This window comes from Rhea pennata, chromosome 16 (genome assembly GCF_028389875.1).
Source record: "Rhea pennata isolate bPtePen1 chromosome 16, bPtePen1.pri, whole genome shotgun sequence".
In the NCBI taxonomy this organism is placed as follows: Eukaryota; Metazoa; Chordata; class Aves; order Rheiformes; family Rheidae; genus Rhea; species Rhea pennata.
In genome coordinates, this window is record NC_084678.1 from 4968294 (window position 1) to 4986171 (window position 17878).

The 17878-nt window shown below is 41.5% G+C and overlaps 1 protein-coding gene across 1 annotated transcript in view; it reads left to right on the forward strand.

Moving 5' to 3' along the window:
• PTPRT (protein tyrosine phosphatase receptor type T) overlaps positions 1-17878 on the forward strand; it is a 329075-nt gene that overhangs the window by 275533 nt on the left and 35664 nt on the right. The window contains 3 exon segments of the mRNA XM_062589625.1: positions 2340-2488; positions 8809-8886; positions 17414-17601. Coding sequence (XP_062445609.1) covers positions 2340-2488; positions 8809-8886; positions 17414-17601 — 415 coding nt within the window.

A 17878-nucleotide genomic window follows, 5' to 3' on the forward strand; every position in this document is an offset into this window, starting at 1 on the left:
CTTTTCTTTTTAGGCATTCAAGCCAATGTTTTAGGGGCCTCTCTGTCTTCTACAGGACCAGGTAGAACTGCTTTGCACAGGGCTTTTCCTTTTTCGTTCATTCTTTCTTTTTGTTTTCCTTCCTTCCCTCCTTCCCCGCCCCCCCCCCCATCTGCAGGCCTTTGGGGAATAGTGGGCTTGGGTTTGGGGGGATTTTTTTCTGCGTAGAATGTGCAGAACATGTTACTGCAAGGGGAATTGAGTTTGCCAGTTCCAGCTCTCTCTAGCTTTTTGGCGTTGCTGAAAAGATACTGAGCGCTGGGACTTGGAGGTCATTATTGCCACAAATAATTTAACCTGGGTTTACTAAGGAGGTCTCTCTTGACTCACTGTTTTTAAACATCAGTAGTGGTAAGCTGTAGTGGCTCACCCCAGCAGTCCGGAGTGCTTGTTAGTAAGGACTTCTGCATTTTGGATTAGTGTTTCCCACAGAGAAATTTTAATTCCTGTTGCCAAAGAATCCACGTAGCCATGTATGATTAGCAAATCTAAAGGATTAAAAGAGCAGACCAGAGTTTGTACACTCCAAGGCTACCGTTGTTACCATGGCACACAAAGCAGTGGGCTCGCATGGCTGTATCTCAGAGCTAATAAACCTATCGGTGTTAGCATTGCTGTTTATGGAAAGTAAAGCTTTTAACGTTGTTAAATGCCAGCTTTTTGCTTCATCGTGCAAGTCCCCTTACACCGTTTGCATCTTCATCTGCAGAAGTGGGTACATCATGGAGATTCTGTGAGGTCTAAGCATGCAAACTGCTCTGTAATCCTGGCCCCTGGTTACAACAGCTGAGGGTTCGACTTCAGACCACAGAAGGCTGATCCTCACCTGGTTGAGCAAATGAGATGGATGCATTTGTTTGGAAGTTTGCAGCATGTGGAATTTCTCCATAAACCTATGCTGTCCTGGTATGCATCAGGCAGCTTGCCTTAAATAGTAGTTTCCCATAGACACAGACGAGGATTTTGGTGCTCTTTGACCCTTCTTTGCAAACAAGTGCAACTGGCCCAGCTCCCCCATCTCACAAAGGGTTGGGGTTCAGCTGCGTGCTTGAACTTGCTCGTAAATGCCAAGCAAATAAAGCTTACTGAACAGTGTTACAAGGAATATCCTTTTAAGAATCTAATGAAGTTTAAAAGATGGGTAGTACTTACTGTAAGCATGTCATTTTAGTGAAGAAAAACCTCTTTGCAAAGTGATTTAGTTGTTAGGATTTTTTTTCTTTTTCTTTTTTTTCCTTTTTTTTTTTTTTTTTTTTTTTTGCTTTGAGTTACAGGGGGGAAAAGAACTAAAGCTCCTACTTACAGTAATCTGTTTTTCTTGCTTTTATTTTGTTTTATTTTCTTATCTGTGGAAGCCATGTAAGCAAAGTTCTTTGCTGGTGCTAGGGATTTGTGTGATATTTTTTCAAGGTGCGGGTTGGAGAATGTCACACATTCATTTTTAAACAGTTTTGCTCTCTGATATGAATGAGGCACAGGGCAGTCAAATGTCAGTGGAAGCTTAGCAGCTCACTTTTTCTGCTTCTCTCCATTTTCTTAGTATTAGCTGTGTTTGCAAAAGAGGAGCCACTTATATTCTTGGCTTTGTTAGTGTTTTCAGAGCTGACACCATTTCTGCTCTTGCCAATGTTTATTGGTGTCTCCTCAGAATAAGAAAAGACATGTTCTCCTCAAACAGGCCTGTCTGAACATAGTCATTTTTAAAGTGGCTTCAGCCTTTAGTTTGCCCTGCTCTTTCTTTCCTCTGGTTCTCAGAGCGGTTTGGGTGTTTGGAAGGACCTAGTGGAGGTTGCTGGCCTCGTTCCTCTGCTTGAGGACAGGGCAAAAGTCCTACTCCAGTTCCAACATCAGATCGCACGCTTCACTGAAGAATTGAGCAAAAATCCCAGACCGAGTGTAGCTGCCCCCATGAAGCAGGTGCCTACATCTCGTTTGCCTCCTCACGGGCACTGTCCTCATCCAGTGCCCACTGGATGTCCTGGAGTGGCTTTCAGAGATGTGCCTGCATCACCCTACTTGGGGACGTTGTAGCACGCCTGCTGCTGGGGTGACACAAGTTTGTGAGAGATGCATTGCTGAGGGGGACAGCTAAGCTCAGAGTCACAGGCTTCCACCACAATGTTTTTGGCACTCCATAGCAATTAGATGATAGAGCCGTGGGTTTTCTTCTCATGCTGTTTGCCACATGCCCTGCATGTCAGTCCAAGTGGGATAACTGTGATTTTTTTTTCTTTTTTTTTGTTCTGTTGTTAACAAGGGAAACTGACCTTGCTTTCTCCCCTCTTCAAAATACCCTAAAGGAAGCTAGCCAAGAAGCAGAAGGAGACTCAGACCAGCACGCAGAGGGAGATGGGTCCCGTGGCTACTTCAGACAAGACATCTACCAAACTCAGTGCTGTTCACAATGAAGAAGCTTTCTCTTCCAGCTGCCAAGATGTTAATGGATTCAGTAAGTTTAACTTGCTTGCAATGGATATGTCCCCTTTAGGGAGCACTAGGTTCTTAAAAGGACCTATTCCTATGGGCACAATATTGAAGAATTAGGAAAGACAGTGGTAGAGTTTGTTGCAGAAGCTCGCTATAAATCCATCTGAAATTTCTCTGACGCTGACCCTGTTTTAACTGTCAGATAGGTGGAGAGATTCCTGTCGATTCTGAATCTACTGAGAATAATTTATGAAGTCTGTTTTAGTAATTATATCAGACAGTAATAGGCACATGTTTATTTGTTCCTCAAGGTTAAATCACTTAGCTGACTTCTAGGATGAAAGAACATTTTGTGTATGAAATTGTTGTGAAAGAAAGCACGGTCTCATGGCTAGAGAACTGAAATGGAATTAAGAAAGGACAGTGTTTCTTCTTCTGTGTCATCAGTTTATTCGCAGGAGTTCAGTAAAATGCATCCTAGTTAATGTTTGCAAACCCCTCAGACCTCTGTAGATGGAAGAGTATCGTGGGCAAAGCAGCACAAAGATATACTCTAGTCATCCTAGTCCCAGACTGAGAGCATGGTGGATTGCATGGTGGATTTGTAAACTTCTTCGTATTAAATAAACTTTAACTTAGGTGTGATGGTAATGTCACTCCTTCTTTTGACACTTAGCCTGTTAGTTTGAAGAGAGACTGGATCTGAAACACAAGTATGTACCAAAACTCTCTTGTCGTTCTTAAACATCTTAGTGAAGTGTTTTCTCCCTAAATACTAGTAAACAAGTGCTTGTGATACAAAATGTTATTTTTTGTCATTGAAACCTTTCTTTGTAGTCTCAGATGGAGTGGGACAGGCTGAGTGAGTCCTTCTTATACCTCTGTCTGTAGGTCAAGCCAAATTCCATCTGCATAGATTGCTACTGTCACTCTGTGTAGCCTTACTTGTAAGATGGATGAATAGGTGTTTGGGACTTTCAAGGCTAGCAGCGAAGACTAGTCGCTGATATTAAATTGACTTGAGTCAAGATCTGATTTTCGCAGGTGCTGAGTAGCTATATCTCCTAAAGAAGACAGCAAGAGTTGTCAGTGGTTCATATCTTTGAAAGACAAGATAGCAGAAGACAGCATTGTAACAGACATCCTAGAAATAGCAAAAGGTAGCTTGTGTTAAAAATATGGGGATTTGAAGTTTTTAGCCCATCCTGCAGACTCTGAGCTTTTAAAACTTACTTCCAAACAGAAAATAAAAATCATAAGAGATGAGCCTATAATATGCCTAATATGCCTTCATTTTATTTTTTGGTATTTTGAGGGACTAATTAAAACAGCTGAGTCATTTACTTGAAATGGCAGCTATAGAAAACATGTTGTAGCTAATTTTGCAAAAAGCATCCCGCCAGATTTTTTATCAGTTAGTTCTTTACTTGCTTGACATCATTGCAAATTTTGCCAGTACCTCTTTCTATGACACAGCCTGATGTAAATCACAGGCTGTTTTTTTTATACATACACGTGTGTATATATATATATATATATATATATATATATATATATACATACATACACACACAAAATAATTACCAGTAAGCTTCATGATTTCTCCACATTTTTTTTTCTGCCAAGTCCAGGATGCTGAGGTGTTGGAGGTAAGTTCTGTTCCATGCAGCAGTGTGCGCATGCTGATACAGAAATTTTATGGGTTTTGCACTGTTGATACAGATAGGGAAAAAAAATAAGAAAAAGCCTTTCTTTTCAAAAAATTGCCTTAATGGAATTTAATACTTAAGGATTTCTGTAGGAGCCTATTTTAACTTTTGACTAGTGTAAGTAGGATTACTTTGTCACCTTTCTGCTAACTAATATGATTTTACAGTGGTAAATCAACTCTCTCTCCTAAGAGATAGTCAAATTCCGTCTTAAATTTTCCTCTTTTGCCTCACAATAAAAAAACATATTGCATGCTAGATAATCATCCTCTCCATCTTGAGCTCGGTTATGAGAGCCTGAGATAGGTGAAGTTTAGACATGGAAATACCCCTTGCTTTCTTCAAGGAAGTCCACCAAGAGGTACTGAGTGTTTTTAATCCTAAGATTACTTTTATTAGGTCACAAAAGCAAAATAGAGCAAAGGCAACTTGTTAAGTAGGATAACTCGTAACTATTGAATTAAATAAAAGACTTGCAGACATATTCACCTCCTTGTAACAGTGTCCTTGAAGGGCACTTATCCTTTCCTCCAGTTTTTCCTTACTGTCCCCCTGATTTTGAGACAGAATAAACTCCCAAGAGTCCCTTTAGAGGCCTTTTCCTTCCTGTCATCTCTCCAGCTTGGCTGCTGCTCTGCTCCTGCTGCAGGAGGACATCTGCTGTTCTTGGGCGATTCCTGGTCACCCTCCTGCTATAGATTCCCTGTTTATGGGGAAGGCTGCTCTAAAGGAAGGAGCAGCGGTCCTCTCGTGAGAGAGGGTCCTGCTGGTGCAGGGCATCCCGAGGACACCAGAAGACAGCAGCTCCCTTTCTGCTCCTCAGCTGCATCTTTTTGGAGAAAATGTAAAACTGGTTGCGCGTATACAGTGAACTCTGGAAAAAGTATGCAGTGCAGGAATGGTGGTTCTTTTGCCATTGAGGGTTACTGTCCTCTTGCCTCTATGATTAGTAAAAATATTTATTTCTTCACCTGCTCCATCTCAGTGCTTTTTATTTTTTTCACTATCAGCCGATGCAAATGGTATCATCCATAACATTGGGTTTTCTGGATGAAATGGGGTCCTTTGTAGAGGGCCACTGCACTGCATCAGGAGCACACAGTCCTGTTGGCCATTTGCACAGGATTTAATTTTATCATTTGACAGAAGTGTTTGTTATCAAACGTAATTACGTTCCAGGAAGATCTGTAACCTCTGGGCTGGAACAGGGAGCACAGGTTTTGCTGAAAATTGCAACAGAAATGGGCATTTATCTTTCTTGACCCAAAGCAAGGCTCCTTGGCCCTTTTTGCTTCCTGCATTATTCAGTCCTTATTCAGGCAGAATTTGTATTGATGATTATTGAGGTTGTGACGGGAGATTTTATGGAATTGACCTGTGTCTCTGACACTGTATGGCACCGGGAATAAATATTTGCTGAAAGATGAGTTGTTAGTGTTATTCCAGTTTGTTGAGTTTTATCCAAAGATTATGTGGAGATGAAACAGGCTCATTGTAGTCTATTTATTTTCCAAAATATTTTTGTGGGATTTTTTTATTTAATAATGATATAAACCCAATAAATATAATGTTGATATCTGCAGGGTTTGAGACTGCTCCTCAGTTTGCAAGAACGTTTAGAAAGTACTGTCATTTTCTTCAGTGTGGCACAGTCATGTATAGGCATAGACTCAATGCAGGGTTATCATAAAATGAGATGACAAAAATATGACAAGGTGGACCTAAAATAGTCCACATGTGTCTGTGAGTTGACCAGATGAGGTTGCAAGGGGTTGTTACGGCCCATAAATTTTGTGTAACTTGGCAGCCTGTCGGTGTAATGGGAGAAGCAGTAATGTGTCTTCTCCCCAATGATGCACTAATCATATGTCCTGCACAGAGGGACCGCTCTTCCAGCTTTACAGCGGTAAAATGTCACAGATAAGGCTATGGATAGCACAGGCCAGGCAGGGCTTGTCCAAGGAGAATGCTAGATCACCAGCAAAGCCATCTCAACATCATTGTGTGTTTGCTGGCAGGAGCTATTTGATTACGTGGACTTGATCTCCTAAAAATGCAGCCATTTTTGCTAGTGACTGATGTATTAGAGCTTACTTAACTTCTGTGACATCTTAGTTTGGGAGAAGACTTTTTTCCCAACTATTGAAGAGGTGAAATTGATACAGATTAGGTCAGGAGCCTTAATGGTACAGGTAGAAGCCCGGTATGAACGCAGTGTGGAGGAAGCTGTAGGGAGCTCAGGTAGACGTTAATGAGCACCACGGGGCAGTTACTCTGCTCTGACTAGCAAGAACTACGAGGTAAGAGGAAAATACGGGTAAATGCCGCTCGGAGTGGTAAGGATCATCTTTACCAAGAGTCCAGACTCCCACCTCTGCATACCCCACCTGCTTTTGTAATGAATGAAACGCAGAAGTCTTGCTCGATTTGAAACAGTTATGTTAAGATCTAGTTCTTATTCAAACCACATAGATAATTTTCACTCTCAGTTAGGATACCAGCTAAATACAGCCCAAGGACAAGGATAATGACCATGAGATGTTTTCATTAGTGAAAAAAAAATCTGAAATGTATCAACAGTTATAAAGCCAAATGTTATTAAAGATGTGGAAAGGAAGAAGTGTAGTTTCTTTAAGTCAATACAAGAGCATCTTTATTGGTTTTCATGGTGGTTTGGGCATGTGGGAGGTGGGACGGGATTGTCTGTGTGTTTACAGAATCATCTTCAAGATAGGAGCAGACCTCCACCATGCTTTTTGACTAGAGGGACCTGTGTGGCGTCACATGCCACTTCAGAGAGTGCAGAGCCAAAATTAAATGAAGCAAAGATCCCTACCCAGGAATGAAGTTCAGTCATCATACGTTCCCTGCAATACACATGCATGAAAGTGGAAGACCCTCTGGTTAGGCAACTGCGCTGTGAACACAGCTCTCTGCTTATACAAGCCCCTACCTGATTGATTTTGGAAACAAGCTCTTTAAAAGTCTTGGGCAAGTTGCTTTCCCTCATGCCCTCTTGAAGAAATAATCTAGAATTCACCTCCCTGTCTTGCAAGTATGGCCCATTTCAGAAGCCTCAGTGAGTAGTTTTTTTAGTCAAACTGACTGAAGTAAGAAAGATTTTTATCTTTAGATGCCTAAGTAATTTATAATTTATAATGATTAGTTCCTGGAAAGGCGTATGGCCCAGTGAGTTCTTTTATAGTCGCAGGTTTTTGAAAATCTGAGTACTGCTCCAAACTCTGACTGTTGACTGCTCTGTGAGCCCGGGCAAACAAATGTCTCTTTTCAGACTGTCTCCTACACATCTGTAAAAGTAGCCATGCTCCAGGTATAGTAAGGGAATGGTCTGGTTTAAATTGAAGCATACATTAGAGAGAGACTAGGAGGTCCCACGTGAGAGATGCTGGCTTGAACGCAGCTGGTGCAGAAGTCCAGCAGACTAGGCTGTGAGGCAGCTGATGATCTTAATGGGATTTCAGATGGTGTAAGTCTCAAAATACGGCAGGAAAATAGAGCGTTAGAGTGAGTCTGTTTGCTGGATGAGTATAAACTGCTTAGGAAGGAAGTCTGCAGACTTAATGAAACTCCCCGGACTAGTGACTAGTTCACCCCATAGAATAACTTGAAATTTGCCTGTGATGTTTACTTTAGAAATGCAAAAACTGCTTCTGAAATTGCTTTGTATACTGAGTTTTGCCTGCTTCTTTTGGATTACAGAATAGTTATTCTTGTGTTATCTGTTGTCATCTTTCTGATATGCAGAAATTTTGTATTAGCTTGTTTCCCATCATTTTGAGGAGGAGATAAGTGTCTGTAACCCTAAGAATGAACACAGAGGGACAACAGAAGAACATGATTTCAGAAACAACAGATTAGCCTAAAAACGTGCATGTATGCTATTCTATATATAAACTAACTTCATAAATTGTCAAGAAAAGAACGTACCGTATAGAGTTGATCCCTGCCTCCTTTGCATACACATTTGATTAGTATGGAAACTCTTTGTGGGTTCTTGTCCAGAGAAAGCTAATGCTTTAAGTAGGAGAGAGCAGGGATGCTTGTCTTGCTTGAAGAATCCATCTCACAGGGGAGAGAATAGTAGGAATCTCTGTGGACAGTTTTTTTGTTGAAGAACAATTACCTAGTTATCTTGGATCATATTTTTTAAAAAAAAATACGCAACCCTACCTGTATAATTGTGAAGAACTGCAAAATATGCATCTAAAGCATTTGTGTGATACTAGTGTACATTGTGTTTGAACAGGCTTACTGTACTGTTAATACTGCATTTGCTTCTTTGTAGTTTGTATTTTGGGGGTTGTATTTAAAGATCTTTCTCCCAGAGACAAAAACATATGTTTATTCCTTTGGCTAAAAAAATGGATATATAGAATATTGTTCTACACATTGATTTACAATAACTATAATACAGTTTTGGGGGTGTGGAATGCTTATATTAAAGGAAATCCATCATGATGACATTGTAATAAATGTAATATGCATGTTGAGATGAAAAATGTTGTAAGCCTTATATATCCCATATTACTGTGTTCTTTGAGGAACATTCTCCCTGTTCTTTCTCTCTCTTAATATATGTCTAAAGTCTTTTCCTTATGTCTTTCCTACCTAGCATCACCCTCTCCTTGTTCATTTTCTGTCCAAAGCAAAACCCTTCAGAGCAAATCTTTGTTGAATTCCTACTACTCAGGTACTAGTGCCAGACTTTTTATTTCATTCTTCAATTTTCTTTGCTTTTGTGCATTTCCCAATATGACATATAGACTGAATCTTCTGAGTGTTAGATACCGCTAACCTTGTTTTCATCTTTTGTAACTTTTTTCCTATTGATCTTCTGTTGATTTCCATTGATCCGTGTCGTGTGGGTGAACGGAATTTCATCTCAAAGTATCATCAGACACTGTTCCATCGACCACGCTGCTAGGTAAGAAGACAGGTATGGTGCACTGCAGTTCACTGGAGAGAAAACACACTCATTGCGCCTCGAAAATGACTCAGAGAACACAGTTAACTGGCTGGGCTTCAAAGTCATTATTTATCCTGTGGTCAAGTATTATATTGATTCAAAAGCCTTTTGTAGGTTTTTTTGCTGCAGCTTTATCATTATTATTATGATGATGGTGATTATACACACACACACACACACACTTTTTTTAAGGAATGACTGCTCATTGTTATTTCTTTTTGTCAGTGGGATTTGACCTTCTGGGCTAAATTCCCATGTGCTTTTTTGCCTTTTGCTTAGTTTTAGCTCGCGGCAGTGATTGGTGCCTGAGTTGTGTGCGTGAAGCTCAGCTCTATGGGCCTCAGGGCTTGCAAATGGGAGTGAGGATTTGCACATTCAAAGCAGGTGGGGAGTTTACTTCTTTCGGGCTCAGTTGTAAATAGGAAGATTATATGGAGAAATCAGAGGCTGAGTCTGAGTAAGTGGTTCTTTCCCCCTCCCCATCATTTTGTGTATTCTGCAAATTAAATGCCAAATATTCAAGCAATCAAGCATAGATTTGAGAGGCTAATGAAAATGCTAGCTCCGAGAGATGCCGGCTGTTCTGTGGCTGCCGATAACTTTAAAGGGAGATGTTAGTGTTCAGCATTTCTCAAAATTAGCTCCTTTTGTTCAGGTGGCGAAGCAAAGCATCCAGCGCGCAGCTCTTAGCTTGTGGAGTCTTAAAAATAGCGGGTTGTTGCGGTGAGTTAACACAGACAGCAAAACGGGCAGAAACTGAGAGTAGATAACGAAGCTGCTCGGAAGCTTAGCCGAGGCGTACCCGTGAAGGTGAGTAACCACAGCGTACAGCTGGAGGCTCTCCCAGGGGGCCACGATGTTCCTCCGCGGTGCCTCCGCAGGGTGATGGATGGCTGATCAGAAGCCAGCTGGGGAGGGGGGTTCACATTATCCACAGTGACTGTTCACCTCCAGACAGGCTAATCCACGGGACCTGCTTTAAACGCTGGTCGGCACGTGTTGACGGCCCGTGGTTAGAGCAGGAAGAAATTACAGCTGATCGCTCCGGTGCGTTGCCTTACGGGCTAGCAGGCAGGGCAGAGATGGGCTTGAAGGTGCTGCCACAGTACAGACATTTATCCAGCTATCTATCAAAATGCCAGCTGCAATAAATGAGTCCTTATTCAAGGAAGCGAGAGGGAGTCCTTTTCCCAGAAGGTTTGCTCTTATTTTCCCAGAGACTCGGGTGTTGTCAAGAGAAAAGTCTAAAGGTAGATTGATGTTTTGGTTATAGCCACTGCAGGAACAGGGCTAGAGAGTGTGCAACCCCTCTTAACCTAGTGCTCAGCACCTGTGAGAATCGGGTCCTCGTTTCCTTGAGCGCTTCTCACACTTGTGTCTGGGTAGTGAGAATAGCTGTATTTTGAGTTTTGTTAGGGCAGCTAAATTACAGCGTGGTCTGCACGCTCCTTACTTTGCGGGTCAAGGAGCTATCTGGAGAGTCAACCTATGCCTAGGTTTTCACAGTGGAAATTAAAGCTCCAAAAAGCCCATAAAGCTTTCATAATCATGAATTTTAGAGGGGGAAAAAAACAGGAATTAGGACTTAAAGTAGTCTTGTATTTATGGATTCAAAACTCTTTCAAACTTAACACCTGCTAACTACCGTCTCTGAGGTGTGTAAGGATTAATATGCCTGTTTTACATATAGGAAGTCAAGTACAGAGCACTTTTAACACCTGATTTAAACAGACAGGACATGTCCTCAGTTCCACCTGAGCTGACCAGCTAGAGGTGCTATGGAGCAGCCCTGAGCTTTGGGCAAATTTCTGTCCTGTGATTTGGACAAATGAGAGCTGGGAACTGACATTCTGGCTTGTCAGACAGATTCACAAGACATTGGATAATGCTGTTTAATAAACAAGATCAGCAAATAAGCAAAATAAGTTTATTTTTTGAAATTAATTAATAACTGTTCCTGGGAAGTAAGAAGTGATGTTAAAAAGGGCCTCAGTCATCCCCCCCCACCAACACACTTGGGCTCTGCCTGCAGTTCGGCGCTGTTCGCCTCTGTTACACCTTCTGCTAATAAATGTTCTGGATTTGCAATGGCAGATGACTCCCAAGACTTGGCTGTGACATGATTTGTTGATAGTAAGATACAGAGGATATTTTTTTGCCTCTGCCTCATCCTCTGCTTGATTAATACTCTTCTGTGTAATGGATGTTTTTAGCTGTATGATTTTGTTGACAAGTCTGGATTTAAATGGTTTGCACAGGAATCTTTGCTAGGGAAGTGAATGCTTACTGCGAATGAAGGAAGTAGATTTCTCTGTTTTTAATATTTCAATAAGGCCCATGTTGTACAAGTAATGTAAAGCCTGAACAGGTAGTGCAGACTTCAGAGGTTGTTCTTAGAGAAAATGTGTGTGGTCAGGAGCTCCAGAAGACATTGAGCAAACATCCTCAGGGCAGACTTTTCAGAGGAAGCAGTATGTCCTTCCTTTGCATCCATTAACATCTTTTGTCAGTCCATAAAGGCATTTCCCCGTGCCATTTCACCTGCTCAGAAGGCTCCCTGCAGCAAAGGTCCCTGCCTGCCAGAGAGCCCAAGGACTCCGTCGCTTCGGAGTTCCTTGCACACAGCTCACTGTCATGAAGTCGCACACAAAGCCTGGCTTGCACTTGGAAACGCATGGAGATTTGCCCTAGATTTCTCTCTTCCTTGGATAGGATGGAATTTTGTGCCTGACCAATCTGCTAGGGGTTTATCTACAACCATATTGTTGAAGAACTAGAAAGGGATTAAGAAACTGATATTGCTGCATTAGTGAGTCTCACCATTACTGACTTTTTTTAATTGAGGGATAAGTTATTTTTAAGCAATGGACATTTAAAAATCCATGACTTGTTCTGTTTGATAGTATCTGTAGCCTCCCAGGCCATGCCAGCCGCTAAGGAGCTGTAGGAGAGGCCTTTGGATCAGTTCAGTGTGCTAACATTGACCTGCAGCAGAGCAAGCAGCTGAGGAGCATGCTGTTGCCAAATACAGGGGCTATTACTAGAGCTGAACTTCTCTCAAAATGTTCCTGAGAGGCTGCGTATGACCACACAACTCAGGAAAACTTTACCTTCCAGTCTTTAGTGACTGCTGGTTTGTGTGCTGTTTTGAAGTTGTCAGCAGTTTTTAGCTAATGGCTTCATTGACCTACTGCTCTGTGTTTTAGATAGATCTGACAACTTCTTTTCACCTTGGAGGCAAAGAGAAATTTGGCTTGGTGAGGGTCCACATGTTTGATGAGCTGCAGTTACACATGTGTGCCTAGCAATCCTAAGGCTTGCCCACATCACCAGAGCACCTTCCCTGCATCTTTAAGGGGGGTTCTTCTTTGCTATCTGATGAAAAGAATGTGCATAATTTGTGTTTTTTGTAGGATTGGAATACAGCTCTCTGTAAGCTGATTACCAAGTGACTCTTTAAAATCTCTTAAAAATCTAGAGAAAATAAATTTCTCCAGCTTTTTTTTTTTTTTTTTTTTTTTTTATCATACGCATGCAGCTTGTTCAGAGCATTTGAAACAAAAGGTGCATCCTCTGCTTTCTGTCAAACATGATGTCAGGAGGCTTTTTGCTAAGGAACATGCCTTGTGTAGCTAAATTGGAGTTATTAGACAAACGATGGTTTGACTCCGGTTTGCCATACCACTGCTTGTGTTGTGTGTACCATATTACCTTAGAGCTGAGTATTTGTCATACAGTAAAGCCTTGATGTGCACGTAAAAGCAAATTAATCTTCCAAGTACCACTGCATCCCTAGTGTAATGGGAAGAGATGTTAGCCGTGCTGTAGCCATCCTTGGAAGATGTCAAATAATTGACAACTCTTACTCTAGTAGGGAGAGATTGGATATGTGTGTAATTAAATCCATCACAAACACCACTCAGAATATAATTTATTTTGTGCAGAGAATGTCTTATCATGTTACACACTTGCCAAGGCTAAGAGAATAAAAGTATAAACAGACATGATAGGCCTGTTCTTGCAGAAGCACAATGAGTTCGTGGATATTGAAGCAAAAGTTTTGAAAGAAACTTCATGTATTCAAGCTCACGCATCAGTGCAGCATCACTTTGGTTGCTTGAGGCATAGATTGTTTTTTTTTTTCTAAAGACAACATCAAAATGCGTATATGTGTGTAGATATCTATCTTTCAGACTAACAAAACTATGTTTGTGAAACAAGATAATGTGTATGAAAGGATCTAAAGTTTCAATCCCAAAAGCTGCGCGGGGTGAACAGGTCCCTTCTCAGCAGCCTTACGGGAACATTGCATAGCGGTCTGGCCGTACACAGCAAATGCAGACCTGCAAATCTAATTTTTCAGCTGTTTTTCATCATCTCCATGACATCTATGGAGGATTTTATCAGCTTTTCTCTGGAGGCAGATGCATGTATTTTGCTTGTCTGGGTAGCAAGGAAAGTTTATAATAGAAGGTGATGTAGCAGCAGGCAGGCAATAATATCCCACCCTCAGGTTACTCATCAAAGAGGGAAGATGCCATCTATCTGTACTTGGCTGTAGCTTTTTCGGCACACGCTTCTCTGCTGTGTTTCTCCTGGCGGAGCTGGACCTCACGGTTTGCTTCAGCACGTTTATCATTATTTTTCCAGCAAAGGAGAGTGCCACAGAAGTATAATTTCATAAGCAGGGGGAGCTTGTGGAAAATAAATGTGTAGCTGAGGTTTTTTTTGAATTTGATTATCTGCACTTGCACCCCTAAATTAATAAGCTGAGATGCCTGAAGAGTTTCACAATTAGGCTAGTTTAGGGAAGCCAGTCACTGTTTTTTAATATGCCTTAAGCAGAACTTGAGGACATTGTGTGACCTACTAGACTCATAATTAAAGTGCTGGCTTCCAGAAATGAAAAAAATCTGCATTGGCGATGGACATCTTGGTATGGGGAGCAAGAGTGCGACACCAAAATTGTTACCAAACAAGCCGACAAAATATTTTACTGTTGCAGCCGCTAATACTAGAAGTGAGGTAAACAGCATGTTTACAGCAACATACCAAATACCTGTTTTATTTACAGCTCCACAAGAGCAGCTTTGGAAAATTGCAGATAGTTTTAGGAAGGAAGTGGAGCTCTGAACAGTTTGCCATAGTGAGACTTCAGAAGCTCTGAATTGATTTACTTTATCAAAGAGAAATTGAATAAGTGATTTGATCAGCACCTGCATGGGTCAAGATTTCAGATACTCAGGGGGCTCTTTAATCTAGCTACGAGTAGGTAGAGTAAGAGTCAGCGCTTGGAAATTGAAGCTAAACAAAGTCAACTTACAATGAAGTTGAGTGTGAAACAGTGCAAGTTTTGAGGTTGGAATGGAATCATCATTTGAAAAGTTTGGATGTGTTTCTCAAAACTGTGTTCTGCCTTTGGTATTCAGTGGAATTTCATGGTTTGTGTTCCTATCAGCAGAACTAGCCCTTATGACTAAGAATATGGTGTGCATATGAAATGTAATCCAAAAAATCTGATACATGGTTTTCTATGTTTAGTAGTTTCTCAGTGTTGTTGAGAATTATTTTCAAAAATATCTGTTTTCTGATTGGTTTTTCTCACTGGAAACTCATATAAGGCACAATTTTTTTAGAGGTACTGTCAGAACTGTAGGCCAGTTTGTCTTACACACTCATCCATATTTGCAAGAAACGGGGGGAGGGTGTCTGCGAGAAGGAGGATGGAGAGGAGGCCATATGGAAAATTAACTGTGACTCACCCTAAGTGCCACAATTAAACCAGAAGTCAGATTTTGCTGAGGGGCTGCTATTTTCGTTGTCTTTCCAGTAATAACAGTGCCAGACGAAGCAAAATGTGTTTTATTGCCGCAAGCTGCAGGAAAAGTAAAACCAGTTCTAAGCCCTCGAAAAGCTCTTTCGGTTGGTTGTCCCGGTGAGATATCAGTTTGCTGCTACCTCTGCTGCTACCCTGCTCTTTGAATTGTTCACAAAATTGCCGTAAACAGCCCATCTTGAGCGACGGTGCAGTGCCTTGCTCGAGTGCCTCATTAACCATGCTGAGGTTCATGCTCACGGCATGATTAGATGGAGACGGAACAATATGTTCCTTGCATCGGGTTTTATTAGCAGAACATATGAGCGCGAGGCTCACCTCGTGCATAGTAATTTGTCTCCATAAAAGCCCCTCAGATTTTTCCTTGGCCCAGATAAAAAGCTTGCGGCAAGACTCGACAGCCACCCTGAGTTAGTGCAAATGCCGAGCTTGGGTTCTCTTTTGGGGAGCGCGCAGGAGCTGGTCGGGACGCGTTTGTCACAGAAATCCAGAGGAGCTGATCATCTTCTTGGTTTCGACTCTCGGTTTGTCCTGGGGTTGAGCATAGGGTGACCTAGATCGTGTGATGCTGGTTTGGGTTTTGGTTTTTTGAGTAGAAACACTTAGCTAAGAAGCAAAGTGAAGGAAGTTATTCTGCAAGGGGGAGAGGAGGCACACTTCTGCCTTTCACCTCTCCCTGTGAAACGGTTGAAGGATGAGAGCCAAATAGACCAGAATTAAAGGATCTGATGAAGAGAGAAATTAGTAATTGCCTGTGAAGGAGCTGACTGATCTGAGCTACATTTTACAAGTAGCCTGTGCTCTATGTGTGCCCTTACCATATTAGCACTAGAACCGTACATTAGTTTTAAGATTTCCTCCCAAAATAGGGATATCATAATGTTTTTTAATTGGGGCTGATAAAAAATGTGGCATTACATGTAGGTTCCTCAGAGAAGCCAGTTGTGAAATTGGGTTTGTATTAAACCTAATGATGGAAAATTAAGCATAGTACGTCTGTCGGAAATGGTCCACGATAAAAATCTTCTCTTTTCCATTACAGGAGGTTAATAGGGAATAGGGGAGGAAAGATGCACTGGGAAAGCGAATCCAACTAGGGGAATTAATAAGCCTTGAAATTCCCTCTGTTCTGAGTTCTCACACTGTCATTAGTCGGAGCATTAGGGATGATTATACAAATGCTTTGAACGTTACTCTTCCTTAAATTTCAAATTTATTCACGTTTTGTATGCGAGAGTTGCTTTGGTTTAGAGAGTTATGGCTCTACCTTTGAGCATCGCAGGAATTTGAGCATTTATGAGAACATAGGCTTCAAAAATTTATTTATTCTTTATCCCTTCTAAAACGTGACTGTAGAGCTGCTGACATAGGATGGTGTTCAGGCTTTCACCTTGTTCAGTAAAGCTGCTGTAAGGATTGAGCCATCCGTACTCAATCTTCGCATTTTTTGAACAACTGGAAGAAGGTATCTCTTGTGTTTACTAATATACTGCTATTTGGTAAGACCAGAAAGAATTGATGCAGAAGGCCTGTATCAGCCAAGGAGTCTGTGCATCTTCGATCCCCGTAATAGTATGAAAAGGTTCATTTGACCAACCACTGGAATTTGGGCAACTGCGGTAGATGAGACTAAATTTTGCATTTAATCCGAGTTTCTCTTGTTAAATATTGTGACAGTCAATTGTTTGCTCATTTAAATTCTTTACCATTACTCAGTCCTCGAGGGATATTGTGTTATATGTTTAGAGTTTTGCTAGGGATATGGGAAGCTGCAATTTCCATCTATATAGTGATACAGCTTTTTAAATCCATTTCTATAGAAAAGGAATTTCTGTTGTTAAGTTTACAAATCTGAAATTTAAGTTTCTGCATGCAAGATAACTGTATTTGTGTGCTATTTTATTCTTGCTGCTAATGCTACATCTTCATATTTGATTTATAAATTTTAGGCCTGGGTTTGAAATGCTTACAATTTGTTCCCTGCTAAACGGCCCCTCTGAGTTATCTCCCGTTGTACGCCCTGAATCCCTCTTGAATATCTTGCTCATCTGTCCCTACTGCTCAGTCATGTTCTTTGCAGGTTTGTGGCGAAAGGTATGTAACTGGAGCAGAGTCCTTACGCAGAGCTCTCACTTAAAATATGTGCTATTTCACTATATATAGACTTACATCATCATTATATCTGATGGACTGTTTGCTCTGTTCCCACCTCTTTTGTGTTTGCCTCCTTGACTCAAAAACTATTTCGAACATGACATAGCCTCTCAGGCAGCCGTAGACACGTGTGTTTATTTCTTTACTTTCTTTTGACGTCACCAGCCTATGGGGTGGTGGAAAAAAAAAAAAAATGGAGCAGAAATGAGTGGAAATAAGAGATAGGTGAAAGCTTGTTTTGCCTCCCTGTCTTTAAAACAGACAGTAGCCATGGAGAGATGACGCAGCCAACTCTGACTATCCAGACCCATCCATACCGGAGCTGCGAGCCGGTGGAAATGTCCTACCCCCGGGGGCAGTTCCAGCCAGCCATCCGCGTGGCCGACCTGCTGCAGCACATCACCCAGATGAAGCGAGGCCAGGGCTATGGATTTAAAGAGGAGTATGAGGTGAGAGGAATGCTCGCTCACGCTGCTAAAGAGAGAAGTTGCACTCGCAACTAAGGCTGGATGCTTGGGAGGGGAGGATAACTATTTTTTCTGAATTCATTTATCTTCTTAATCCTTCCTTCATCTTATTTCTGTTTATGAGGCTGGGCTTTCATAGCGGTAGCGATCTCTGACAGTCTTCTGTTTCCTGGGTCTGAAGAAAAGCTGTTTACTATTGCAGAAGGAGACCAACATCATGTTCTTCCGTTAGCGTGTGCCCTCTCTCCTGTAAAGGGCA